Source organism: Macrobrachium nipponense, chromosome 10 (genome assembly GCF_015104395.2).
Source record: "Macrobrachium nipponense isolate FS-2020 chromosome 10, ASM1510439v2, whole genome shotgun sequence".
Lineage (NCBI taxonomy): Eukaryota > Metazoa > Arthropoda > Malacostraca > Decapoda > Palaemonidae > Macrobrachium > Macrobrachium nipponense.
Window position 1 is genome coordinate 22,578,009 of NC_087204.1, and position 28,000 is coordinate 22,606,008.

Genomic DNA, 28,000 nt, shown 5'->3' on the forward strand with positions numbered 1-28,000 from the left:
ACTGAGGCCAGCATACTTCTGTAACCCTTCACTGTTGAAAAAACTGCCAGGTTACAGTCTTTCTCAAATATAGGAGAAACTCTGCGATTTCAGTTACAGAGGTACTGGAAGAGGATATTTTCTTTCCCTTACACCATCTTCTAACAACTCCCACTTCGACTGATATACTTTTTTTAGAGGGTGAGACTCTTCTGGCTCTTGCAATAGCCTTCGCCACTTCTCGTGAAAAGCCCCTTGCTCTGACAAGTCCTTCGACAGTCTGAAGGCGGTCAGACTTAGAGCGGGGAGGTTTTTGTGAAACCTGTCGAAGTGGGGTTGTTTGAGAAGATCGTTCCTTAGTGGAAGCGATCTTGGAAATCTACTAACCACTCCAGCACCTCTGTGAACCAATCGAGAGCTGGCCAGAAGGGAGCGATGAGGGTCATTCTTGTTCCTTCCGAGCAAGCGAACTTCCTCAATACTTCCCCTACTATCTTGAAAGGAGGGAAGGCGTATGCGTCCAAGCCCGTCCAATCTAGCAGAAAGCTGTCTACTGCTACTGTTTGTGGATCCGAGATCGGGGAGCAATAGGTCTCTAATCTGTGATTCTTGTTGGTCGCGAACAGGTCTATATTGGGCCTTCCCCACAGATGCCAAAGTTGTTGGCAAATCTGAGGATTGAGAGTCCATTCCGTGGGTAGGACTTGTTCTTTTCTGCTTAACAGATCTGCCCGGACATTTTTCTCTCCCTGCACAAACCTTGTGAGGAGAGAGATCTTCCTTTCCCGAGCCCAAATCAGCAGATCCTTTGCTGATTCGTACCCACGGGAAAAGGAATGCGCCTCCCCCCTTGTTTCTTTATATAAGCGACGGGCTTGTTGTGTTGTCCGAGTGAATCTGAATCCCAGACCTGAGACCTGTTCCTCGAAATGAACTAAAGCTAGATGAATGGCTGTTAGTTCTTTCTTGTTTATGTGCCAGGACACGTTGTTCTCCTTCCCAAGTGCCTGACACTTCTTCCGAACCTAGGGTCGCTCCCCACCCTGAATCTGAGGGGGCGTCTGCAAACAACGCTAGGCGAGGGTTCTGTAAGCGAAGGGAGATTCCCTTGCTTAGTTTCGTGGATCTAACCACCAACGGATATTCTCCTTGATCCCTTTCGAGATTGGAAATGTATCTCCTAGATTGTTGGACTTCCAATCCCACTTCTCCTTCAGATAAAATGAAGGGGTCGTAGGTGTAGTTCTTCCTAAGGAAACGAACTGTTCCATCGAGGAGAGGGTCCCCAGTAAGCTCATCCATTCCCTCGCGGAACAATGTTCTTTCCTTAAGAAGACTGCCACCTTTTCTAAGCAGCGTTCTCTCCTTTCCTGCGAAGGATACGCTAGAAAAATCCCGAGAATCCATCTGAATCCCCAGATAGACAATACTCTGCTGGGGAGTCAGCATGGATTTCTTGCGATTGACTAAAAGTCCTAGGGGACTTTGTCAAATTTAGAGTAACTAATAGGTCCTCCAGACATTTTTTCTCCGATTGGGCTCTTATTAGCCAATCGTCCAGATATAACGAGATCCTGATCCCTTCCAGATGTAGCCAATAAGCTACATTCTTCATGATGTCCGTGAAGACTTGAGGGGCAGTCGAAAGTCCGAAGCACATCGCTCGGAACTGGAACACCTTCCCTTGGAACATGAATCTCAGATATTTCCTTGCTGCCGGATGAATTGGCACATGGAAATACGCATCCTGAAGGTCCAGGGACACCATCCAGTCCCCTGGACGAAGAGCAGATAGAACAGAGGAAGACGTCTCCATTGAAAATTTCTTCTTCAAGACAAAGAAATTCAGGGCACTGACGTCTAGAACCGGTCTCCATCCCCCCGATGCTTTCGGTACCAGGAATAGCCGATTGTAAAATCATGGGAGGGACTGGAGATCTGAACCAGTTCTACCGCTTCCTTGGAAATCATCTGTTCCACTGCTTGCAATATAGCAAGCTTTCGGACCGGATCCGAGTATCTTGCAGTCAACTCCCTTGGAGTTGTCGTCAAGGGAGGATTTTTTTTTTCCCTGAAGGGGATCAAGTATCCTTTTTTCAGGATAGAGAGGGACCAAGAGTCCGCTCCCTTCTGCGCCCAGACTTTTGCAAAGTGGAGTAGTCTGGCGCCTACTTTATTTCGTCTGGAGGACTCCCTGCTCATCTAGACTTCCCGAAGGACCTTCTAGATGGTCTACTCCTTCTATCTGGTCTGCGACCTCTAAGAGGGGCTCTAGAAGAGGAGGCACCTCGAAAGGGCTGTACAAAAGAGGGTCTCTCTTTTTTCTCTATAGGCACTGCCGGCCTAAACTTCTTGGCTGAGTGCGTGAGGAGATCCTGAGTTGCCTTCTCCGTAAGAGATTTAGAAACCTCTCTAACAGTCTCCTGTGGAAAGAGATGCGGGGATAACGGTGCAAAAAGAAGAGATGTTCTTTGCAAAGGTGATACGGCTCTTGCTAGAAAAGAGCTAAAGACCGATCTCTTCTTTAAGGGGACTCCGTTCCAAAAAGAGAGGCAACTTCTACGGAACCGTCCCATGACCGCTCTGTCCAAGCAAGCCAGGACGCTTGAAAGTTCCTCCATGGAAACAAAGTCAGTGTCCTGAGCTCTCTAGCTAACGCTCCCAAAGCCCAGTCCATAAAATTGAAGACTTCTAGGGTTTAAAGAGGCCCTTTAGAAGGTGGTCTAGCTCAGACATGCCCCAAGTTGCCTTAGCAGACAGCAAAGACTTCCTCCTGGAAGAGTCCACTAAGGAAGCAAATCCGCATCTGCCGGAAGAAGGGAGGCCTAACCCCATAGGTTCTTTGGTCTCGTACCACCTTCCTGGTTTGCCTGTTAACTTGGAAGGAGGGCAGGAAAAAACTGTCTTGCCCGCTTCCCTTCTGTGCTAGACATCAAAGATCCTGGTGAAGGAGGGTCAGCAGGATGAAGGGAGTCTCCGAACTCCTTTAGCAGCAAAAGAGAAAGTCTCTTGCAGTCAGAAACTGCTACATCTACTGGCTCGTCGTCTTCCGATACCTGGTCCAACTGATCCACAGAAGGAGACCGTTTGGGAGTGATCTGGCTCTTCCCGAGAGAAGTAACTCCTTTCCCGAGAAGGGGAGCGCTGAACATTAGCACTTCTATACGAAGAGTGAGGCTCCTGCCTGTCGGAAACACTCTTGCGCCTACTAGACTCTTGTTGTCTAGGTTCGCCAGGTTCACGGCGCTTGCTAGGCTCCTGGCGCCCTGATTCAGGGCGCTTGAAAAGATCCCCGCGTCCTGATTCATGACGCTTAACAGGCTCTTGGCGCCCACCCCTAACTCTTGACGCCTAACGTACTCCTGGCGTCCTGCCTCCTGGCGTCCTAACTCCTGGCGCCCTGACTCTGGCGCCCTGACTCCTGGCGCCTGACTCATGGCGTCCTGGCTCCTGGCGCCCTGACTCATGGCGTCCTGATTCCTGCCTTCTAGCAGAATCCTGACGTCCTGAATCCTGTGGTCTGAGAGGCTCTTGACGCCCTTTCTTGCGTCTTGCTGCCTCTTTGCGCCTGTCTGGCTCCTGGTCCTGCAGACCCAAAGGATCCTGATACTTAAATCGGTTTTCCGGTTCCTTAAACCTAAACCGATCGAGACTTCTGCTCGATTCGCGGCGTCTCAGAGGGCGCTTCGGGGAAGACAGCCTATAGGGCGAAAGAACTCTTCTCTCAGGAGAACAATCCTATCAGACGAGTCTCTCGACGAAGGCGATAAACGCCCTGGAGATTGTGAGGGTTCTCTCCTATACGAAGAGGGGCGTTTAGCAGAACTCTTAACAGGGAGCGAAACATCTTTCCTCCTTGTCGAGTCCTTAGCAAAGGAGCCTACTAAAGAAGCTAACTGCTCTTGCAGATTAAACAAAAACTTCTTCGTAGGATCCTGAAGAGAAGGCTCCTCTTGTTTCGTCTTCTTAGGTCCCGAAGGCCAATCCTCGGGAAAACGCTCTGGGCTGGAATTAGCCGCGTCTCCTTTAGGCGCCTTCCAGGCTCTCTTCAAAGGGCGCGAAAGAGAGGCCGAACTCCATCCTCGTTTAGGAGAGGAAGAGTCTGAGGCCGAAAAACACTCCCTTAGGACGCCTTTTCTGCGGCAATCCGAGGCAGCCTGGGACTTTACAACAGGATCTGCCGAAGGGACGCCTGACCGTTGGGAATGTTCTGCATCCTCCCTGCGGCTTTCGACATTCCTCCTCCCCTGGTCCTGGGGAGTTTGGAAGCGGTCTAGGCCTAAGGAGGGCAATGAGGAACCGGTCAGTGACGGCCCCCTCCACTGCACTGGGGACACTGCACAAGTCCACTATCATCACCACTCTTACCTTGGTTTAGAGCTCGTAGCTGAGCTTGAAGTTTCTTAATTGAAGCTTTTACATTTTCCCTCTCTGACGAAGAATCTTTGGATTCAGAACAGGGAGAAGCAGCTGAGGCTAAGGGAAAATCGTTAGTAGGAGAGTTAACTTCTTGTTCTAAAGAGCAAGATCTACTAGATGACCTAGCTGAAGCCTTTCTCACTCTATCTCTCTCAAGCTTCCTAACATATGATGATAAGTCCTTCCATTCAAGCTCCGTAAGGTTCTCGCATTCAACACAGGTGTTATTAAAAGAACATTCATTCTCCCTGCATTTAGCGCAAATACTATGAGGATCTAATGCCGATTTAGGCAGCCTAACCTTACAACCTTCCCTACTGCAAACTCTAAACATAGGTGAAGCCTTAGCGTCAGACATCGTGAAAGAGTAGTCAAAACCAAAGTCGAAAAACAGTCCACAATAAGCGTATGCCAAGCCAGAGAAAAAACAGAATACGTCACCAAAAAACCAATCCAAATTCTCGGCAAACGAGTAGAAATCCAAGATGGAGGAACGAACAATAGGTGTTGTCCGTTCAACCGACAGAGAAATTATGGCTTAGAAAACGGGAATAGTTCCAGACCCCGCCACCCAGCGGCGGGAATGGTGGATCACCTGACCTACCTGTCGCGTGTGCCGCGAGTTTTGAAATTCTGTCGGGACGACCGAGTCTATAGCTAAGTATATATCTGCTGGGTAAGTTTCTTGTACAAAAATACCAAATGAATTACAGCCATGTTATCCATAAGTGCCATACTGTTAACATGGCTTCCCAGTGTACTTAACCCATGTATTTCAAAATAATAAAAATAATATAGCAATAGGGTTATGCATTAATAATATTTGACATCATCAAATTACTGCAGTGTAATTATGTAGAACAGTCCACCACTCTCTTGTAAGCATCACACTTTTATGAGGATACTAACATACCAGTTGTATATATATTCTTCATTCTCATACCAAAAGCTGTGATAATGAACACTCACAATACAACCTAAACAGTGCAGAGTTGTATGAAGAATGCAATACACTTTACTCACACACTATTACTATATTTGCACCATCTGCTATTGCATAGAAAAAGGGATAAGACATGTCAATGGGTAACAAAATCCTCACTCAAGATGGAGAAATTTTCTTCCAACTGAACCAACTCAGTAGCAATTGTAAGATTCTCTGCCCTACATAAGTGTCATAAACTGTTTGTGACACTGAAGCCCAACAGACAACTAAACAGCATTCTCAGTGCAACAAAACAGCTTAAATTACATCATAAACTATGTTCCAAAACTAATTACGGGTAGTTCTACACTTGCATAAACATAATCTACAAGAATTAAAAGACACTCCATAAAAGGCTATGATTAGCTGGGGAGGGAAATACCTGCCAAGTTCTATGAGCTACTACTATTACTGAATTAGTAACGACGATAAAAACCAGCAATATTTTTTTCTGCTTCTTCTTCAGTCTACATACAGACAGGCAGACAGAGCTCAGGTTAGTAGAGTTTTGTGTTGACCTGAAGGTAATCAAGGCTTAAATCTGCAGAACAATGGGTCAGATTTTCTTTTTGTTTGTTGGCTTAGTTGGTTTTTGTTACAGAGGCCATTTTCAAAATGACTTCATAAGAAGATATGCACATTTCATAAAAACAAAATAAGCACATTTCTGAGGAATGCAGCTTGCTATATTTCTGTTCCTGATTAGAGGCAATATCAGAAGCAAGTGATATCTTTAGATTTTTTCTAAATGACATTTCACTTACAGATCTAAAAATGTACCAAACACAATTTTCATATAAATAATTAAGATTTTAGCTTTGAAAATGATGTAAGAAACAGGCCTAGAGTCTTAATGTATTATACTTGTGCACATGTAATGTTTGATTCTATAAAATTGGGTGTAAAGCCAAGCATTGGGACACTTTTGCCCATCTGATGCTTAAGACACTGAAATGAGGGAGTAGAGTGGTTGGACAGCAAAATATCTAGATCCAGAATATGAGATGAAGTACAAGGATCTATATGCAGAACTAGGAGAAATCCCCATGGTTACATTAAGGCTGGGTATTCAGGCTCCGGTTTATTTGTCAGTTCGCCCACGACTGTTTGAAGGAGCATCCACATGAAAACAGTACAACTGTCAGTTGTACCATCAATTTGAGGTCATTGTCCTCAATTCTTGCCTTGTCTTTGTCATAGCAACACTACTATATGGCACTAATTTTAACCCCACTGGGATATGAGGATGTGTGGTGTTGTAGAGACAGTTGCTGCAGCAATTCACTTAATAAGAGTCATGAAACAAAAAGGCGTAAAAGAATATGTGAGGTCTAACTCTTCTTCAAAATGGCATAAAAGAATACTGTAAGGTCTAAATATTGCTTATTAAAGCAATATTAATGCAAGAGTTCAAATTAGAACCTGGGGATTGGTTAAGTTACTTATGAAATGGACCGTGAAGCCTACTTTCTGTGCACGTAATAACACAATTCACATAAAAAGGCAAGCCTCTACCAAATTACATATCTGTATCACATGGAAATATTTTTAAAAAATTTTCATCGAATGATTAGGACAAAGCCTGGCCTACAAATAGTGCTGCAGTCTAACAATGAAGTGAATTATGCCTATATGTACATATTTTATTCATAATCTGGTTAGAGTGGCTGAGTTCCTACCTAGGCAAAGTTCAGCGGCGACTGTCATAAAATCATTGCTTACCCATCCACACATGCAATCGCCTATCAGTTGGTCGGAAGAACTTTAGGTAATACCGCCAGTTCATTCATTCTGTTGTGTGCATGCTAGTTTTAGTGCTAGATTCAATTAACTGAAAAAAGAAATGACAAGTAAACCTGGCCATGATTACTCGGCCTGAGAAGTAATAGTTGGTGAGACTGAACACCAAGACTTTAGAAAGGAATTGGGAACAGAGGTACAGTAAAGGCTTAAAAGTGAGTGCTGCTAAGTACCAAAGGGATGCTACTATCACTCACTGAGATGCACTGACATTATCATCCCCATATATGTCTTTGTTCATTTACATATATCATACCTCAATCACTGTAGAAAAATGACTTGTATTTCACTAATGCAATGTACATTAGCAAAGAAAATAATGGTAATTCTAAGGAACAGCTCCACTTGGAGATATTGTTTATTGAATTAATTTTGTAACAGAACAACAGAAAAATGGGGCATATCATGCATTACAGGTAAGATAATCTGAGAAATATATTAAACTTGGCAGAAGCTCAGCAGGACACTGTTAAATACCAGCCCCTGGGACGAAGTAAAAAAAAAAAAAAAAAAAAAAAAAAAAAAAAAGGCAGTAGATATCTTGCCGTGTCTCAGCAGGCTACATATTTTACTATTTAGCTGGCCTTTCCGGTTCACATGCGCAGTCGATTTTCGAACTTTGGTATCTAGTTGTATGTAAATGGGATGAGCACACAGCTCATTTTGTTTTGCAGGCTTTCATCATAAAGCTGTAAACCAGCAAGAAATCATACGCAATTTTGCTGGAATTAGACAGACATGACTGAACAAATGGCACCGAGGACTCGCAATAAGTCCTGAAATGAAATACCTAAACAAATCAGGTACCTTACCTGTATATGAACCATGTAGGGCATCATAGCCACTATCAATAGCCTTCCCTATACATTTTTAGGCCTCTTAATAGGCGTAATATTTAGTGGGCATCACAATCATGTTTAAGTTATTTAGGATAACTTAAACGTGAGAGGAGTGAATAGCCTATGCTCAATACCTACTAGGGGGAAACACCGCAGTGGATCCATTGTCATCACGTGGATCAGCCTTATTCACTTGATATTTAATTGGTAGAACAAGAATACAATTACATCTTTAAGCATAGCATTCAACAGATTGAAGTTTCATCAATAAGTTTTGAAATCCAATATGGCGGCACCCGCCTGAGGTGATGTTCGTAAGTGCAGCGGATCCAACATCTTTCCCAGCCTTCCCAGCACTCATTTGAACAATGTTAGCGTATATAATTTGTAACGTTTATTGATCTTACTCAAAATTGCAGTTGTAATCAGCACAATAAAACAACATTTTGTTGCTTATATTAGTGAAAGTATGAAACTTCTTATTTACGGGGTCATGGTTTGAACTGAAATTAATTTTCACCTTGTAATTGGTGGTTTTATCTTTACTGTCATCACAACTGAAACTCCACAATGCTTATTTGATTGTAATTATACAGGTTTTGGTCTTAATTCACTCCAAATTGCACTTGAACTACGTTATGGTTCTTGGTTCCTAAGTGCTCACTCCACAAACACAGTTGCGAGCAGCACATGAGTACACAGTTTATGAGGTGCAAAGCTTTATTCCCTTAATTGTCTACTTTACTCATTATTTAGTTTAACTTTACTTTGTTACTTCAAAATGTTTATTTAATTCATGTCTATTATCCCTTTTTTGCAACCAAATTAACCCCCAAAAATTACAGATATTTCTAAAGTAGATACGAGCAGACAGCAAAATGACTCATCGTTGCCAATCTAGTGGAGCTCCACATATACGCTGATGCATTTACAAACTGTTTCCATGAATTCTAGTTGTCATAGTAATGAAATAATGATATAATTGCTTTAATATGTATATATATACTACAAATAGATACGCTAATTTCACTCATTTCCCTGGTTTTGTGTAAGTCTTATACCCAATTTGGAGGGTAAACACACCATTTGGCAACACCGAATTCAGCAATTGAAGAGCGCGAAGAACGCCGTGAGTACTGTTCACAGCAAACTGTTGGTATTTGAGTCAGGAATCTATACTCTGTTTTTTTTCATCTGTCCATCAGCCTGTGGTGTTTTTGTATGGTAACACTGCGTCCCAGGCTTTAGATAGTTACATTCAGCGATTATAATAATATCCTATTTCGAATATTAACGGTGTAATTCGCATACAGTAAATTATTAAAACACTTTTCAGTTGCAAATGTACACCCAGATATCCTTTTATTTACCAAAAACTTACAAATAGCATAACTATCTAAAGCCCGGGATGCAGTGTTACCATACAAAAACACCACAGGCGGATGGAGAGATGAAAATAAAAACAGTATAGTTACTTTTTCAACAACGAATATTTTCAAATTAATAATCATGAATGTAAAAAATTTATGCAATTCATGACCTTATACTGCCATTTAACTATTTATTTAAATAATCATCTAGTGCATGCTTCTTCTTTTCCAAAAATCGCAGTTCCCTTGGATAAGTCGTGGTTGGAAATCATTGCTTACAATTTTAGTGAAGAAAGTGCTCCCAGTGTCTATGGGTACAAGAGGTGAGCGGATTTAGCACATGGAATGGGAAATTTATTGACACAAGCGACTCCGCAAACATCGAGATGGCGTCAATCTTCTACTAAATATTCGGAGTCGTATGTAAAAATTTCGAAAGTGTCATAGAAGTACGTGTGCACTGAGCAAGGCTAGTCATTCATTAACCTCTGTTTAATCTTAAAATATGACCTTAATTTCTAACTTTGGAGAAAATACTTACTTTGAAAGGATAGTAGAGGTCTCATGCTGTTGCTTTCACCACCAATGACTCGTGACTGGTGCCCATCTCTGGTGTCAGGACGTGTAAAAGTACTTTATCGGAGGGTGGATCCACACGCGGTCAAAACTGGATCGGCTACCTAGTCAAGTCGGTTGTTTCCCCCTTATATCACATTACCTACGTTGACGAACTTCAATCTTTTGAATGGTATGCTTTAAGATGTAATTGTGTTCTTGTTTCATCAATTAGGTAAATATCGTGTGAAGACGGCTGATCCACCAGATGACGAGGTTTCCCCCTAAGCCTAATTTCCTAACACTACCTAGCATACAACAGACACGTTCAGGTTGCTAGAATGCTAACCAATTCAATGTACTATACCTACCTAGTAGCTCACCTACCTTCATTTTGGTGTTTTCCTCGACCGATCCCATCAGATTGGGAGGTGGTGTATTGGCTTCCGTCATTTTGAAGGTCAAAACGAAAAGAATTTAGTTACTCTCCGTGTTAATCTTGTGCTATCAATTAACCATTACGTGTTAATTCTAGCTGTAATCTTGAACAATGTTCTGAAGATGTTACATCATACCATCTTTTTCTCTGCTACACATATTATTTAGAGTTGTCCACTTCTATTTTTTCCGGAATTTCAAATTCTTTTGGTCTTCGTAATTTCCTCAGTCGTTTAAATTTGGTTAACTCCACCGTATACTCTAATCTGCATCATTATGACTTTTCTAGTTTTCATGCTCGTTTAGTTATCACAGAGAGAACCGTGCCTAACGGTTGATTACGCTTCCGATAAAGCAAATATTTCTCATGTATCTTGAATGTTGGATGAAACCACTTGCTTCAGTTCATTAGGCAACACAGGCTGTAACGTATACCTTAGTGCTTTCAGTCTTGCTCCGTAACTGTTTTATTACTTGTCTCACACGTGGGCATTGCTACTATCTATCCTACTACAACCAGTAAGTTAACATTCGTAGCTAAGAATTTTATCTTGGCGAGTTAGTTAAAATATCTATTAATACCAATAAAATATAATTACAGAAGTTGTAATTAACATTTAGTTTGAATTTTCTTATTAATTTATAGGAAGACCCTTCGAGCCAACCTGAGTGTCATGACTTTTTTTATAACTGGGATAATAAAAGATCTGGTATGATGACAACCTCAAAACCTACTGGTACCTAAGCCATGATGACAGGCATTCAATGTTGCCTTGTCGCCTGCCATGCTTTGTCACTGGTTTTCTAGTTTTCAATTTTGTACCTTCCCATGAAAAGGGTGCATAAAGTCAAAATAAATGGCAAGTGTGGCTAATGAGGTCTTTGGTAATAATATCAGCAGGGCCCTTTTGTAATAGGACGAACTGAAAGTGTGGCGACTGATAAAACCTTAGTTAGGTAAAATAAATCTGATTTTTTGTTGACATTTACCTCGAGCTAAATCTTTTATGTATATTGACATTTACCTCGAGCTAAATCTTTTATGTATATTTTACTAAGTTTAAATCTTACCGTTTTGCACTGTAGTACATAAATACCAAGACGTTTTTATAAAGCCACCAATGTTACTGTGGGAATCCATGCAAAGGAAAGAAACCATAACAACATGAGTATTTATTTAGAATTTTCAAAGAAAAATAAATATAAATGTTTGTTATCTATAATACACATTCATTACAAGGATATATCTTCAAGTATCAATACAAAGTGCATAACCCATAAGGTACCCTTTGTACAAGACCCTGCAGTTGTACTTTAACATTACAGCACCAAACTCAATAGTATCACTTCTGCATTGAATAACATCTTTCACACACCACATACACTATACAGAATACTGGGAATAATCAATAAATGCATGATAGTATATTTTGAGCAGAGGCCTGGCTCTACCAGGCATTAATACCAGTAATATACAATTACATACCTATGGCAACACACATACCATTATCTGAACTAAAGTGAAGAAACTTCAAATAAAATTGTTACTGTTTCCTCATTTTACTCGCTTACTAACGGCTAAACACTGGCCAGGTAAAAAATAATATAAATTGTACATTATAATTTTCATATTGATTGAGAAACACAGAAACATCTAATAATTATGGCATCATGTTACAACTGTTAAGGAGAATTGTCAAACACAACTGACAGTTCTCAATTCATTTGACCTTCGTAAATATCCTCTCACTGTTTATTTACACTTAATGCTTTGTGAACCTTCAAGTAGAAGGCTCTATGTTACGTATGCAATGAAAAAGAGGAAAAGAAACCTTTCTGTACAGTAGAAAACATAAAACACACACACACAATAAAGACTTGTGTACCCATAACCAGTTTCCTGTTTTCTTAAGTAGGATAGGAGCCTGCTCCTTATGAAAACTTATTCTAACAACGTTAACCATTTGAAAGCTACTTTCAATTAGCTTTCAAATTAAAACCATCTAAAAAGAAAAAGGAAACTCATTATCAGTAACGAAATATCTGTAAGCATAGAAACCACTGCCTCCCATACTCCATCTGTAATCCATACCACATTACAAAAGAGGTGAGTAAAACTTATCTTGGGCATTAAATCAGTCAGCTTGAGAAAGACAATCAAGTGTGTTTCTAAACCTGTTTCTATCATGAAATCAAACTAATCAAATCAACAAATACAACAGCCATAGGCAACCAAAGAAAAATTCCACAAAGACTAGGTAATACCAAACACCCTGTAGACAAGCCTTGAAGGGTATTTGGGGCTAATGAATCCTGAATAATCTTTTTTTTATATATTCAAGACAAAATTATGATTACCTACTGCACTTGTTGATTTCAACTAACAGTATGACTTTACAAGATATGTAACTTAGTAGAACATCTTTTATAGCTAGGCTATTTCAAGGATGCATCAAGTCTCATAACACATATGTTCTGAGGCCCTGTAGACATTCTTCAGAATAGAATAGTACGTAGTTTATTTACCTGGGACTTACTCTTTACTTGACCTCTGTACTGTTCTTTCATCAGCCATTATCAGTGACTAACTGCAAAATTCACATACTAGGCATTTATTTTTTTTCAATGCCTTGGTTTAATGTAGCTGCTCTCCATCAGAACTAGAACACTTAAATGCCATACAATGAATCTTCAAAACAAAGTAAATTTGTGTTAAAAATGATTTATTTCTGTCATACCAGTGTTTATTGTATAACTTGGATTTAGTACCCATGGAGGTCAAAGATTAGGGTCAAAGATGATTGCCAAGTGTTTTGACTACCTGTTTGAATGCTAATGGTCCAAACACTATTTCTAGTTCTTGGTAACATTTAAAATTATTAGCCTTCAGATTTAAGATTAGAATCTATATCTTACAAAAGCTGATTGACTCACAGATATAAATAGAAAATGAGAACTACTACACAATTTAAAACACCCTTAATATTTCATAAACTTCTGTATGTATTGCACAATGAACATGAAAGGAACAATACAGGACCAGTTTTAGCAAGTACAGTACTAAAAAAATCGAGAAATGGTAGGAACAAAATACATGCACAATAAACTTTTAAAACTTCCAGAAGTAATTGAAAAACTCATGAAATGAAATGGGTTACAGGTCTCAATGCCAGCCTTTAATAAATATATTGTAGAACTCCCACTGACCAGGAAGAATTTAATGAAGAAAACAGAGAAAATCATGCAACATACTTCATGCTAATATTGCACTGCATATTATGATAATTGCAATATTGCACAATGCCAAAACTATGGTAAATTATAACACTTTAACACACTCGTACTGTACTTTCATTTCAGGTAAAGACAAGCGGTACCAATAAAAGTAGAGTACCTACATGACATTCATTACACATTTAAAATCAGGGCAAAATCATCTCAATACAGAGCTGATAATCTTCCAAAGTCCAGTACTGTACCTCCCAAGACTTTGGTAAACTGAGTCCAACATTTTGACAGTGCTGAAATATAAACACTCAAATTTGGCTGCCTTTGAATTAGCCTCACCTTCCTTCTGTACCTAGTACATATTTAAAAACTTGAATTTCTGAAAATAACCTCAAAAGTCAATACAAACTTAAATGATCAAAGTCACCCAAAAAATACAGTCGGTGCCCCCCTCCCCAACCAACCCCGCAAAATAAAAAAAAAAGTTTCAAAATGCTACTAAATTGAGAAATACTTAAATGTGTGAAACGTGCAGAAAAATTTGTCAGTTACCAAAAGTTATTTATGAGTAATTCACCAAAACTTTTAGACTAAATAGTGTCATAAAATCTAATTACTGTAAATAGAGACATGAGATCACTGTCAAATACTGGGTGCCAGAATAGAGTAAAATAAAAGTGCAATTCCTTTTTAATGAAGAAAGGTCCAGTACCTTTTTAAGGTTAACGTTCATACACAACTAAAATAATTTTCATAAAAACAAATAAAAAAATTATCTTACCATGAAAATATATAATTTACTTGGTACAAAATATAACTATGTATAACATTTATGTACAAAAATCACTCACAACCAAGATCTTTTCCATTCCAAATGATTTCTTCAACAATTTCATCAAGTTTGTTTTGAATCAAGCCAGCCTTGTACTGGCACTGGTAAAATTGAGTAAAAAAATAAAAAAAAATTCCAGGTTTTATACTTCACAAATACTGAAACATCAATTTCTAAAGTACTCTGATTAACTGTCTTGAATAACTCAGGCATTATAAAAATGTAAAAAAAAGATCTTGGCTTTCCTGTGGTAATCTTCCCTATGAACAAAAATGAAAAAGAGGAGTTTCTTATCTTTAATATGTTTAAGGCAGAGTTCAAGGCAGAGATTTTCCCACATGGAGAACTTTGAAAAGAAAAAAAAAATATGAAACTACTTAGTTAAGTGTTGGGCCCTTAGAACAAAAATGAAAAATGAAAATGTTCTGGATAAGGTGGAAAATAATGCCAACAAAACAACACTATATTAAATAAAATTATTAATGAAGAGCCACCTATTGCTTGTTTGAATATTTGAACATTTTGAGGAAGAATTAAAGAAGTTCACAACTGAACATTTCTTCGCTCCAACAACACTGTCACAACAAGATTCGTGATTCATGCTGGTAAAAAAAAAAAAAAAAAAAAGTATTTTAAAAAGCTTACATTGCATGATACTGACCACTTCAGTATCCACAATCTCATTTGCTTTCAATGCACTCAAAATTAAAATTAATGAATAAATAAACCGGAGAAAAACTCAACAGACTTGGACGTATAAAGACGGAGGATGGAGGATACAATAAAATCTTTAAAACATAGCATGAGAAAGGCATTAAAAAGTAATTCAGACCGGACATAAATTCCAGTTTTATAAAACTAAATTCTCCATTAAAACACAACTTCCTTTCGTAACAAAATACGTTTTTATCTCGTTTCTTCTCACGAGGGCACAAACTGAATAAACTATGGCACCAAGACACTTCAGTGGGAAACGTCCCTCGCTTGAGAAAATGAAAATTCATACTTGAGGTCCATCCATATATAGAAAGTTGGGGTGGATACGAAGCCCCCCCCACACGCCCCCTCCCCCAACCCCTTTAACACACACACACACACTGCACAAGGACGACAGACATCGCTACATATCATTAAGACACACTCGAACTGAAATCTGCTTCACAAAAAAAAAAAAAAAAAAAAAAAAAAAAAAAAAAAAAAAAAAATTGAAATCTGCTTCACAAAAAAAATCACCATTAAATAAAATTAATTTGGAATCAGGAGGAAGAGGGGGGAGGGGGGTAAACGAAGGAAAGTCTCTACATGTAATTGTTTCTCTGGGTTCTGTAGGCGTAGGGCGGGTATGGGGACGAAGGCGGCAGCTGTTCCAGGCTCTCCAGTTCCTGAGGCCTGACCCGACGACGATCCGTCCGAAGGGAATTGGCGGATCGGGCCGACCTGGATGACAGCGACGACCGGGATGATCGTCTCCCCCATGATCCGCTGGGGGAGTTGGCCTGCAAGTTGTAGTACAGGTTGTTAATTAAGTCGGGTGTCATTTCTGGAAGTGGACAGAGCCACTATGTTTGTGTCTCGGACGAACTGACTTACTCTTACGTTAAAAACGATGAACTTTACTGGGTCAAGTATTTGATTAAATTGGCTATTTTTATACTTGATACCTTTAAATCATCTCTTTACTAGGTCAAGTCTCTGATTAAATAGGGTGTTTTTATACTTGATATCTTGAAATTATCTCTATCACCACTAATGACCTAAAGATTAATTATACTTGCCATCTTTAAATCATCTCTATCTTTACTCAAGCCTAATTCATTATTATCAATATCATTTTTATTAATTATACAAGCAAAATTACACATTTATTTCTCAAGGACACTTCTGTGAAATAGCATGCTCGCACCATTTGGTAAACAGTCTAAGTAGTAACATAATTGGAAAAAGCTCCTCGGCAAGGGGAGGAGAGAGAGATATATAGGCAGACCTTTCCCAGGGAGCAAATTCCCGAGATGTTTTTGCAATGACCCTAGACCGAGTTACGTTAGGTTTGTTCGAATTTCCTCAAAGTAATTTGGGTGTGGGCAACACAATGAGATTATGTTCAAGCAGATTCTATCGGTAATTTTTAAGATATGGCGTCCCTCTCTTTTCAGGGAAGGTCTCGATACTCTGTTACAGTTCGGGAATATGCTCCCCGGGGCACCACAACCCCCATACGGTACCTGTCTCGATCTGGAAGTGTGATGGTTTGCCAGGATCCACTGGTGGCGCAGCGCCTCGGAGGCCGAGAGTCTCGTCTTTGGGTCGACCTCCAGTAACATGCGGACGAAGTCCCTTCCGCTCTCGCTCACTTCCTTCCACACCTTTAGAAACGAAGGAAAAAATGAATAAAAGAATAGTACGCAAGTTCTGGATTATCTTTCTCTGTTCGACCGCAGTCGTGCAATAATCCTGCCAATGACAGCGACTTTTATGTGGAGACGTTGGACTTCTTGGTTCTCAAAGTATTTTGCACCTTGTAGTGTTGCTTTGTTTTCAGTTTGTGTTCATATATATGTATATGTATGTATGTATGTATGTATGTGTATATATATATATATATATATATATTATATATATATATATACACAGACATAAATAAGATATACTGAACAGCACGAAAAAAGTACACAGCAGTTAAATGAAACCTCAACAAGAGAAACTTGACGTATTTCCTGATTAAAAGATAGCTCTCGGGTGCTCAGAGATGTGAGTACTTTCGAACTTGAAGCTTCAAATTCCCAATGATACTGGGAGCTTTTACACAGCATTCTTCCTGTAATTCACACTTAATTACTATATTTTGTGTGTAGATGCTTATTATTATTATTATTTTTATTATTCAAAATATGAACCCTAGTCATAAGAATCCAGCTCACAGGGGACTCTTTAATTAAAACTTCAAGCTTCCAAAGAATAAGGTGGTTATTAGGAAGAGGTAAGAGGAGGTAAAGGGAAATACAGAAAGATGAGATCCCACTTATTACATAGAAAAAAAATTAATAAAAACTACATTATACACTACTGCACGCATATTATATATATAATATATATATATAATATATATATATAATATATATATATATATATATATATTTACCACACATGTATGAGAATTATACGTAACTGCTTTAGGAAATTATATGAGAAACTTGATTATGATCTCCAAAATGCGCCAGCACTAGAAAAAGAATGACATTCATTCACGTCGTGAGTTAACTGTGACAACACGACTCTCTCACGGTGCCGAGACATCCAACACTTATTTACCAAAACAAATATGTGTATATATAATATATATATATATATATATATATATATATATATATATATATACACTATATAGTATTATATATATATATATTATCTTTAGATCAGGGAGAGAGTGAGAGAGAAAGTCACCAGGAAGCATATTCAAGACTTGTCAAGTCATGTCATCTTCGTCCTCCTCGAATCCACGCACAGGAAGAGAAGAGAGAGAGAGAGAGAGGAGAGAGAGATGAGAGAGAGAGAGAGAGAGAGAGAGAATGCAGATGAATGATTTGCTGAATGATCCTGGGAGAAAGGACTTCGCGAAAGTGTGAATGCGTGCACGCGACCAGTACTGCTGCGTCTTAGTGAATGAGAATATCAAGGCGCGCGTGTATACTTATACTGCATGTATAAGTGACTACGTATGTGTATGAGCGCATGTGCAGAAGAGTCATGGTGGAGACTTTGACGTCGTCGCCGTCAGCCTTGGAAGGCCACCGTCGGACAGACCAACAATGATGCCATTCTCTTGTGGAGTCCTCTCTTCTTCTCTTTCTTCCTCAATCGCTTTCGCCTATACAGGTGCTCCCCCCACCCCTTCCCTCCCTCCCTCCTCACACCCCCTCTCTTCCATCATCCCCACACGCCACGAACTAATCGGCTGTAGGCAAGCCCGGGTCCAAATTAAATGTTGGGAAATAATGAGATACCCGCCAGCGAGGAGGAGGAGGAGGAGGAGGAGGAGGATGCCGATGATTCAGTGCTTGCGCTGCTTTTGTTCTGTCGTCGTCGGCGACGAAACGCGACGACTCCGGATGACAGGACGGAGGTGACAGAAGAAGACGAGGAGAATGTCGCCTCGTCTTTCGCTGGCGTGCCACCAGAACGAATCGCTCTCCCGAATCTGCCCGACAAGTAAGGCCATTTAAAATAAATGCGAGTCTACTGCGTAAGTATGACAGACCGACTTGAAAACGAAGACATTATTGTCTTCTTCGACGGCGTCAACTCAACTCAGCGCAGTTTCGTAAACAACTTCTCGTTTGTCGTCGATCAGAGCCAGGAACGTTCGCTCGGTCGTGGTAGTTTTATTTAGAGTCACTGTTCTAACCTATATGACCTGCCAGTCAGTCAGACGGCCTCATTGTCTGCTCTCTCTCTCTCTCTCTCTCTCTCTGTGTAACCTGGGACAAGCGAAATCTTATATGCCACATACCAACTTGAGCGCAAACAAGTGACAGACTGTGGAAACGCTGGACTAATAAATAGTGGTCTCAATATGGAGTGCCAAGGTAAATTTCAATGAGTTGCGTCAAAAAGAGAGAGAGAGAGAGAGAGAGAGAGAGAGAGAGAGAGAGAGATAAAACATCTCTCTCACGAATGACTATTTTAAAGGTTAAAACACAAGATTCATATGACTTCCAGCAATGGCAGATATACTGCAAATATATAAGCTAACAAGATTCTGTTTGAGGTATAACGAATAAAAACTGTGACACTGAAATTGCGAATATCACACCTTTAAATTCTTTCAAGATTCGCGCTTCCGTGAGGATAGATTATACGTATGTACATATATGTACGCAGACATTTTTTTTAAATTATTTCAGTATGTACATATATGTAAACAGACACATTTTTATTATTATTTCAGTGATGCTATTAATAACAGGACCGCATTTAATTAGGACGGTATCTAGCAGGGAAATTTATTCAGCAAAAGTTACACAGCTTTCAGGGACTAACTGTCCTCATCGTCAGGTAGCCGTTATTGAGGACACTTCGTCCTGGAAAGCTTGTAACTTTTTCCGAATATAGTATATATCTCCGCTGGATACCGTTCTGTTTAAATGAAGTCCTATACATATATACTACGTTGCATGGAACCAGTGGGTATTCAGCAACGGGACCAACGGCTTTACGTGACTTCCGAACCACGTCGAGAATGAACTTCTATCACCAGAAATACACATCTCTAACACCTCAATGGAATGCCGGTGAATCGAACTCGCTGCCACAGAGGTGGCAGGCCAAGACCATACCGATAACGCCACTGAGGCGCTTTATATAATTTGTATTCACTAAACAAATGTAATTAGCAAATTAATTACGTGCAAAGAATACACTTTGTAATTATGGGCACCTCCAGGAGCTTGCGAATGTTAATCAGAGGTATGGTTGGTCGTACTGGCCCGCTGGCAATGTGGTTGGTGTCGTGGAATGCCACTCGGATATCGCGTGTTCGCGTCCCCCCCCCCCCCCCCCCCCGCCCCCCCACCCCCCCCCCCCCCCCCCCCCCCCCCCCCCCCCCCCAGGGCGATGAAAAATCACTGGCTCTGTATTATGATCACTACTGCTGCAGTGTGGGGTCTGCGGTGGGAGGTTGAAACCAACATTCTTTGGAAGTTTGAATTTCAAGTCAGTGGCCCCTTTGGTGTGCTTGTTCAATGCCAATAGGTTTCATCTACTGAAATAACAATAACAATAATAATAATAATAATACAATGTACAAAAATCTATCAGCACGCGTATAACAAAAGGAAGAAGCTAATGGGTCCTCCCCAAAGTACAATTTACTTCGCTATCTGTGTATATATATATATATATACTATATATATATATATATATATATATATATATATATATATATATATATATATATATATATATATAGGATATATATATACATATATATATATATATATATATAGATATATATATATATATATATATATATATATATACACACACACACACACAACTGACAGAGAGAACATTCTCCCAAGGTCTTTCCACTTAAAAAACATTGATCTAGTTTTTGTGCCTACAAGACTTGATTTGATGGTGACACCATCGTTCGGAAAGTGGGTTTCTAATCCTCGCACTTAACGAATCTTATAACTGTCATTTTCCATTTTTCTGGAAGCATATTTTTTTAAAATTTACGATTGAAAATGAGCTTCAAGGTTGAAGATACCAGTGTTCACTCACAGGAATACATAACACATACATAAATACATACATGAATACATGTCAGTGGATACAATAGTTTACCGGGATACGCATCTGATGTCTAGGCCAGTCCCTTACGACGCTCCTAATTGGCTGTTGATAAGCCAATCACAGGGCTGCAAACTCTCAGTCTCTCTCGGGAGTTCACATAGGCAGGATGTATGCTCCACCTCTCCTGAGGGATGCTTTTGAAAGACGTATTCCTCAGGAGAGGTGGAACGTACATCCTGCCTATGTGAACTCTCTCGAGAGACTGAGAGTTTGCAGACTTGTGACTGGCTTATCAACGGCCAATCAGGAGCGTCGTAAGGGACAGGCCTAGACGTCAGATGCACGGGGGATGTGAATTTACTAGAGTTATTGTGATATGGCGCCTGCCAAAGCCATTTAAATTATTCCTGAATAAGGTACAGCCTCAAAAGGAAACGGTCATTACTAGCTAATAGCCGACTGTGGTGGATCGCAACCTGAAGGGAAGGGGGGCCAGGAATGGAAATCTCGACCTAAATAATTACTGATGAGAGAGAGAGAGAGAGAGAGAGAGAGATATTACTATATAATCAAAACCAACTAATCAACTGTTATTACAATATTTGTGTTTAAGTATTACATAGCTGAAAACGTTCTCCATCATAATTCAGGTGAATTATTAGTACACAATTAACAAGTAACTCTATGAGTTAACAGGAAAGATCTTTGATAATTACTAATTTTTCTCATCACACTGAATACCGCTCGAGCAACATTGTAGGGGGAAACACACCCCCTAATTCTATTTGTCATTTTTTCCTTACTATATCACTCGAGTGTCCTTGCTCTATAAAATCACTGGAATTAAAAAAGGAAAAAGAAAATAAAGATAATGTTCGATTGGCAAATTTTTAAGGCCGACCTTGAACGATTTTTTTTTTTTTTTTTTCTTTTTTGTGGGAGGGGGGTAATGCCGCCAGTGCGCCTCACGAGGCGCACAGTGGACATTACCCAAGGTTCTTTGCAGCGTCCCTTCGGCCCGTATCAGCGACAACTTTTATAACTTTTACTGTACCTCCGCCCATATTCTTTCTGCCACCTTACTTTCCACCCTCTCCTGGCATTTGTTTCAAACCTTTTTACACTCATGTTTCCTCTCAGCACTGAATGATCTCATAGGTCCAAGCGCTTGGTCTCTGGCCTAAATTTTTCTATTCTATTGTCAGTCTCAGGTTCGATCCACAAAATTAATCAACTGCATAACTCAAATCACAGCAACCTTTCACTTAAATAAAAAGACAAAGTCTCACTGAACTCGCTCTTACGTATCGCTAAAATAATATTCCGTCAAAATACCAATCAAGTACACATCCAAGCCAATAGAAGTCACGGTTTCTGGGGCATTGTTCTCCGCATTCTCAGCCACGTGGAAATCGATGGCCGTAGAAATTACACGACCTTTCAAAAGAAAATTAAAATTATTTCAAATCACGTTATTCTTTTTATAAACCTATGTGTCCACATTATCATACGGGGTCTGCCCGTAAAGGAAGTACCGTAATAAAAATAAAAATAATCTTCTTTCCCACCGTTATCACTACGTTAAGGGGTCGGTTGCCTGATTTGAAGCGCCTTCGCCGCTTCCTTCTATCAAAGGCATCATCCTCCACATCTTCCTTCACTTTACCTCGCCATCTAATTCTCAGTCTCCAACTCCATCTTCTTCCTCAGGTTCCTCCCAAGCTCTCTCCACTCCCTCCTCCTCATCCATCCTCAGCACATGGCCAAACCATCTCAAACGTGACGCCCCTTATCACCTCTGTTATCTTTATAAATGCCTGCTCTTTCTCCTATTTCACCATTTCCCAATCTCTCAAGCAGCGATATTCCCATAATCCACCTCAGCATTCTCTTCTCTTTTCTCTCAAGCTTTACTTCCCCATTCCTTCTTAGAACCCATACGTTAACACTGGTCTTATCACTGCGCTAGAGCTCTTAACTGGTATTTTCTTATTACATACTACTTCAGCTACCTCTCTCCCCTTCCCCCCACGCCGCTTTTATCCTACTGTCAACTTCAGCCTCACATCCCTCCCTCTTGGCTAAAGTAGATCCTAAGTATTGAAACTTTTCCGCCTGTTTTATAATAGGCCACCCTTCTATATACTCCCGCCACTCTCCAACCCTTCTCTCTACGTCCTACTCATTTCAGCTTTAATCACCAGATCATTGGCATACAAAGATAAAAATAAGAATGTAAAATAATAAAAAAAAATAAAAATAAAAAAATAAAAATGTATAAAAAAGAATTACATAAAACAAAACATGTATTATAAAAAAAAAAATTAAAATATAACAATATTAGTATTACAATTATTATTACATAGACGAAAACAAACATTTTACTTTAATAATAATGCAATAATAATAACTATACGTATGCATGTATGTGTACATATATATATAGATATATATATATATATATATATATATATATATTATATATATATATATATATATATATATATATCTTATGCAACACAGAGTTAAAGGAGGATGCCGCGATTTTGTTTTTATCTCATGCAAACTGTGTATTCTGACAGGTTATAAGTATGAGGCCAATGTAAACGGCTTTCGGCACTTTACAACAGGTTCTTTATATTGCAAACATATTTAATGTATGCACGAACATACTTAAGTGGCCGGCACTGTTAATACAGCTGCAAAAGTCTTAAAGACGGCTTCCTTAGTTCAAATTCCACAATGAGAAAAAAATTAATTATCTTTCAAAGGCACATTTTAAATCAAAAGAGAGAGAGAAGAGAGAGCCCCCCCCCCCCCCCACGAGAGAGAGAGAGAGAGAGAGAGAGAGAGAGAGAGAGAGAGAGAGAGAGGTTGAACGCAGTTTGGGATTCGATAGAGAAAACACCATTAATTCTATTATTATTTGATAAAAAAAATAACCGTTTCCTTAGATATCAGAATAAATGTACCTTTAAAAATAGTTAAAATTTGAAAAATCCAAGATCCTCAGTCACCGCCATTGAACTGAAGACTATATATATATATATATATATATATATATATATATATATATATATATATATATATATATATAAGACTGGCCCCCTTAACTGTAACTTCTAAAGAATGTAAGAAAAGGACAAAGAATATTATAAAAAAAAATGTTCAGTATGAAAGGTCGGTAAGAGAAGGTAAAAAAAAAAAAAAAAAAGTGCTGACTGAAACGACCGACTCAATTAATGTCCCACAAGGGTTAAAAATGGATGACGCAATTATAATACAGATCAGGAACGTGGAGATGGAATATGATACAAATACACACAGAGAGAGAGAGAGAGAGAGAGAGAGAGAGAATGAGAGAGGGAAGTGCCGTGGGTGGTGAATTGAGTACAATGGTGGCGTTTGATGTTGGAGTAACAAACGATACACTGTGGCATGTGTGCGTGCGTGTGTGTGTGTGTATCTGAAACCACATAACCCCCTCCCCTCAACTAAGGCATTCATAGCCACAAGCAACACCCCCCCCCCCCCACCCCCCTAATAAAACAACCTCAGGAGGCCCTCCCCGTGCCCGTTCTTAATTCTCAATACCCTCCTCCTCCTCCCCCCACCTCTCCCATTCCAAGGTGCCTGATGCCTGCCTGACTCCTTGTCTTTCGAAGCGAAATCACCCCCCCTCCCCCTTGTAAATTGGGGGGTAGGAAAGAGTCAGGGTCCTGTTACCTATACAATGACGTGCAGGTGATGAGGACATCTCAAAAGGTTAACACTTCAAAGATCTCTCGGCGTTTGGATTCTCTTACGCCGCTGCGAGTTCTCAGGATCGAAAGGCGAGAAGAAGAAGAAGAAGAAGTGGTGGCAGTAGTGTCAAATGTAAACAAACCAGAAGAAAGGCGAGCGCAGGCAGGCACACCAAGTGCACCAAGATTCGTGCATTTCTGACTCGAGGAAGGAAACCCCAACCCTCCTCCTCCTCCTCCTTCTTCTCCATTAATGAAAATCTTTAAAACGAGGCTGCAATTTCATAAACAAAAGGATATTTACACTTTACAATAAAGGGTTCTTTAGGAAATTATCCCATGGGAGCGTTTGGTATTTTTGATTTTCTGAAAAAGAGGTCATTCTGATCGATTTAAGCTATGGACTTCGTCATATACCAAGACCAATTATTTTTCCCGTGAATGAACGATATGAAATTCACATAACACATACGAAATTACAGACCTTCTTTCTACGCAGATACTACGAAACTGAACGCACACGATCCAGTTTTAACAAGGTCAGGAGGCATCCTTCACGTCATACAGATAAAGCCTAAGAAGAAATACTACATTCCATTCTCTCACAAAATGCTTATGTGCACATATGTTATTTAATAAAGACAGCAATTAAATAATTGCTGTCTGTATGAAAGTGGTATCATGCAATTTGATAAAAGTATGAAAGTGGTATCATGCAATTTGATAAAAGTATGAAAGTGGTATCATGCAATTTAATAAATGAAAGTGGCATCATGCAATTTGATAAAAATGAAAGTGGTATCATGCAATTTGATAAAAATGAAAAGCGGTACATGCAATTTGAGAAAGTATGAAATGGTATCATGCAATTATAATATGAAAGTGGTTATCATGCAATTTAATAAATGAAAGTGGGCCAGGCATCAATTTGATAAAATATGAAAGTGGTATGAAAGTGGTACATGCAATGAAAAGTATGAAAGTGGTATCATGCAATTTAATAAATGAAAGTGGCATCATGCAATTTGATAAAATATGCAGTGGTATCATGCAATTTGATAAAAGTATGAAAGTGGTATCATGCAATTTGATAAAATATGAAAGTGGTATCATGCAATTTGATAAAAGTATGAAAGTGGTATCATGCAATTTGATAAAAATGAAAGTGGCATCATGCAATTTGATAAAAATGAAAGTGGCATCATGCAATTTGATAAAAATGAAAGTGGCATCATGCAATTTGATAAAAATGAAAGTGGTATCATGCAATTTGATAAAATATGAAAGTGGTATCGTGCAATTTGATAAAATATGAAAGTGGTATCATGCAATTTGATAAAAATTAAAGTGGTATCATGCAATTTGATTAAAAATTAAAGTGGTATCATGCAATTTGATAAAATATGAAAGTGGTATCGTGCAATTTGATAAAAAATGAAAGTGGTATAATGCAATTTGAAAAAAATAAAAATGGTATCAAATATATGAAAGTGGTATCATACCATTTGATAAAAAATGAAAGCGGTATCATGCAATTTGATCAAAATTAAAGTGGTATCATGCAATTTGATAAAATATGAAAGTAGTATCATGCAATTTGATTAAATATGAAAGTGGTTATCAAGCAATTTCATAAAATACTAAAGTAATTAACTTCATTAATGCCAAAAATTGTAAGTGTGCTAACATCTTAAATGTCATGAAAGTAATTTTCCAGTAGTGTGTGATATGTTAGTAAGGTTTCCAACGAGACAAAAATTCAAATCTATAGAGGGAGGACCTTTGATATGAAAAACTACATGGAACTAGAACAAATTCATTTCAAGGCCAGGTATGAGAGAAAAAATAATGTTTAATGTTGTAAAAGAAATAAAGTCGTATATTAAAATCAATAAAACTTCAATTACAATCCCACCCAAAATTCGTTGGTGTGTTCGGAGGCTGTAATAGGTGATCGTTCCGACACTACTACTACTACTACTACTACTACTGTTACTAACTACTACTACTACTACTGTTGCTACTACTACTAATATTATTAAAAACTAAAGATAATACGGACGGTTGAGTTGGAATCTTAAGTCATTTTAGCAATGCGACCAAAATTATGGGGCAAGCTAGAGAGAGCCCTTACTTAGCCTTGGCCTTATGGAAAAGAGAGAGAGAGAGAGAGAGAGAGAGAGAGAGAGAGAGAGAGAGAGAGAGAGAGAGAGAGAGAGAGAGCCTTGATCTGGTAGGAAGCGGCGTACTGGCTATAGAAGGACATAAAACTGCAAGGATCATGGAACACGTACGCTGAAGGAGAATTCCTCGACCTATTTCCACCGACGTGATAACTTGGGTTTTCTAAACTGGAGAAACGTGGATGAACTGATATATATATATATATATATATATATATATATATATATATATATATATATATATATAATGTGTGTTTGTGCACGCGTATTTCTAGTAGTGCTGAAGTTTCCACAAAGTTTCAACTGATATGTCTATTTTATCCCACAATACATATAAAGTTCTTAATTACAATTTGTTACAACAGTGATCATATATAAAGATATCTGTCACAAGTTATGACCCTGTTACATAAAGAAAGAAACACTGTTACCTATACTCTGTTTTTTTCCATCTGCCCACCCGCCTGTGGTATTTGCGTATGGTAACACTGCGTCCCGGGCTCTAGATAGTTACGCTATGTGTAAGTTTTAGGTGAATCAAAGGATATCTGGGTGTACATTTGCAACTGAAAAGTGTTTTAATAATTTACTGTAGGTGAATTACACCGTTAATATCCGAAATATGATATTGTTATTATTGTTGAGTGTAAACTGAATGTAACTAAAAGCCCGGGACGCAGTGTTACCATACGCAAACACCACAGGCGGGTGGACAGATTAAAAAAAAAAAAGTATAGTTTCCATACAGAAAGAGTTGTCAAAGTTTGTTAGTTTACTAGAATTTATTGAGAGTTTATTAGTTAACTGGAATTTTATGAAAGTTTGTTATACTGGTGAAAGTTTGTTAGTTTACTAGAATTTATTGAAAGTTAAAACACACTGAACTGGCTCCCATCATTCTCTGCTGGATGTGTAGAGGCTGAACTGGAATATAAAATTTGGGCCAAAGGCCAAGCCCTGGAACTCATGAAGTCATTCAGCGCCGAAAGGGAAACTGCGGGTAAAAATGTTGGAAAGGTGTAACAGGATGAAAACATTGCTGTTGCACTATGAACCAAGTGTTAGGAGAAGGTGGAAAGTAAGATGTACAAAGAGAATATGAAATGAGATACAGTAAAAGGGGTTGCAACTAGGGGATGCCTACAGTGCATCGCATGAGGTCCACTGACGGCACCATCCCCCCTACGGAGACCTCTCCTACCATTCATCCAAGACCTGCCATGAGCCGACACTCCTGAATAGACCTTCATGATCTTTCCACACGATTACTGCTCAATATGGATTAGTTCTGGCCAACTTGGAGCGACTGCGTAGAACGAAGCATAAATGTGGAGA

The 28,000-nt window shown here is 39.1% G+C and overlaps 1 protein-coding gene and 1 long non-coding RNA gene across 2 annotated transcripts in view; both read right to left on the reverse strand.

Moving 5' to 3' along the window:
- Nucleotides 1–10,794, reverse strand: part of LOC135223464 (uncharacterized) — a 28,261-nt gene extending 17,467 nt beyond the window's left edge. Inside the window, exon 1 of the long non-coding RNA XR_010316506.1 lies at nt 10,335–10,794. This is a non-coding gene — a long non-coding RNA (uncharacterized LOC135223464). The remainder of the gene's footprint in view (nt 1–10,334) is intronic.
- A 751-nt stretch (nt 10,795–11,545) lies between these two features.
- LOC135223465 (serine/threonine-protein kinase H1 homolog) overlaps nt 11,546–28,000 on the reverse strand; it is an 81,036-nt gene continuing 64,581 nt past the window's right edge. Inside the window, exons 3-4 of the mRNA XM_064261885.1 lie at nt 16,668–16,808; nt 11,546–15,941 (exon numbers count right to left, since the gene is read on the reverse strand). Of these exons, the coding sequence (XP_064117955.1) occupies nt 15,744–15,941; nt 16,668–16,808 (339 nt within the window). The 3' untranslated portion in view covers nt 11,546–15,743. The remainder of the gene's footprint in view (nt 15,942–16,667; nt 16,809–28,000) is intronic.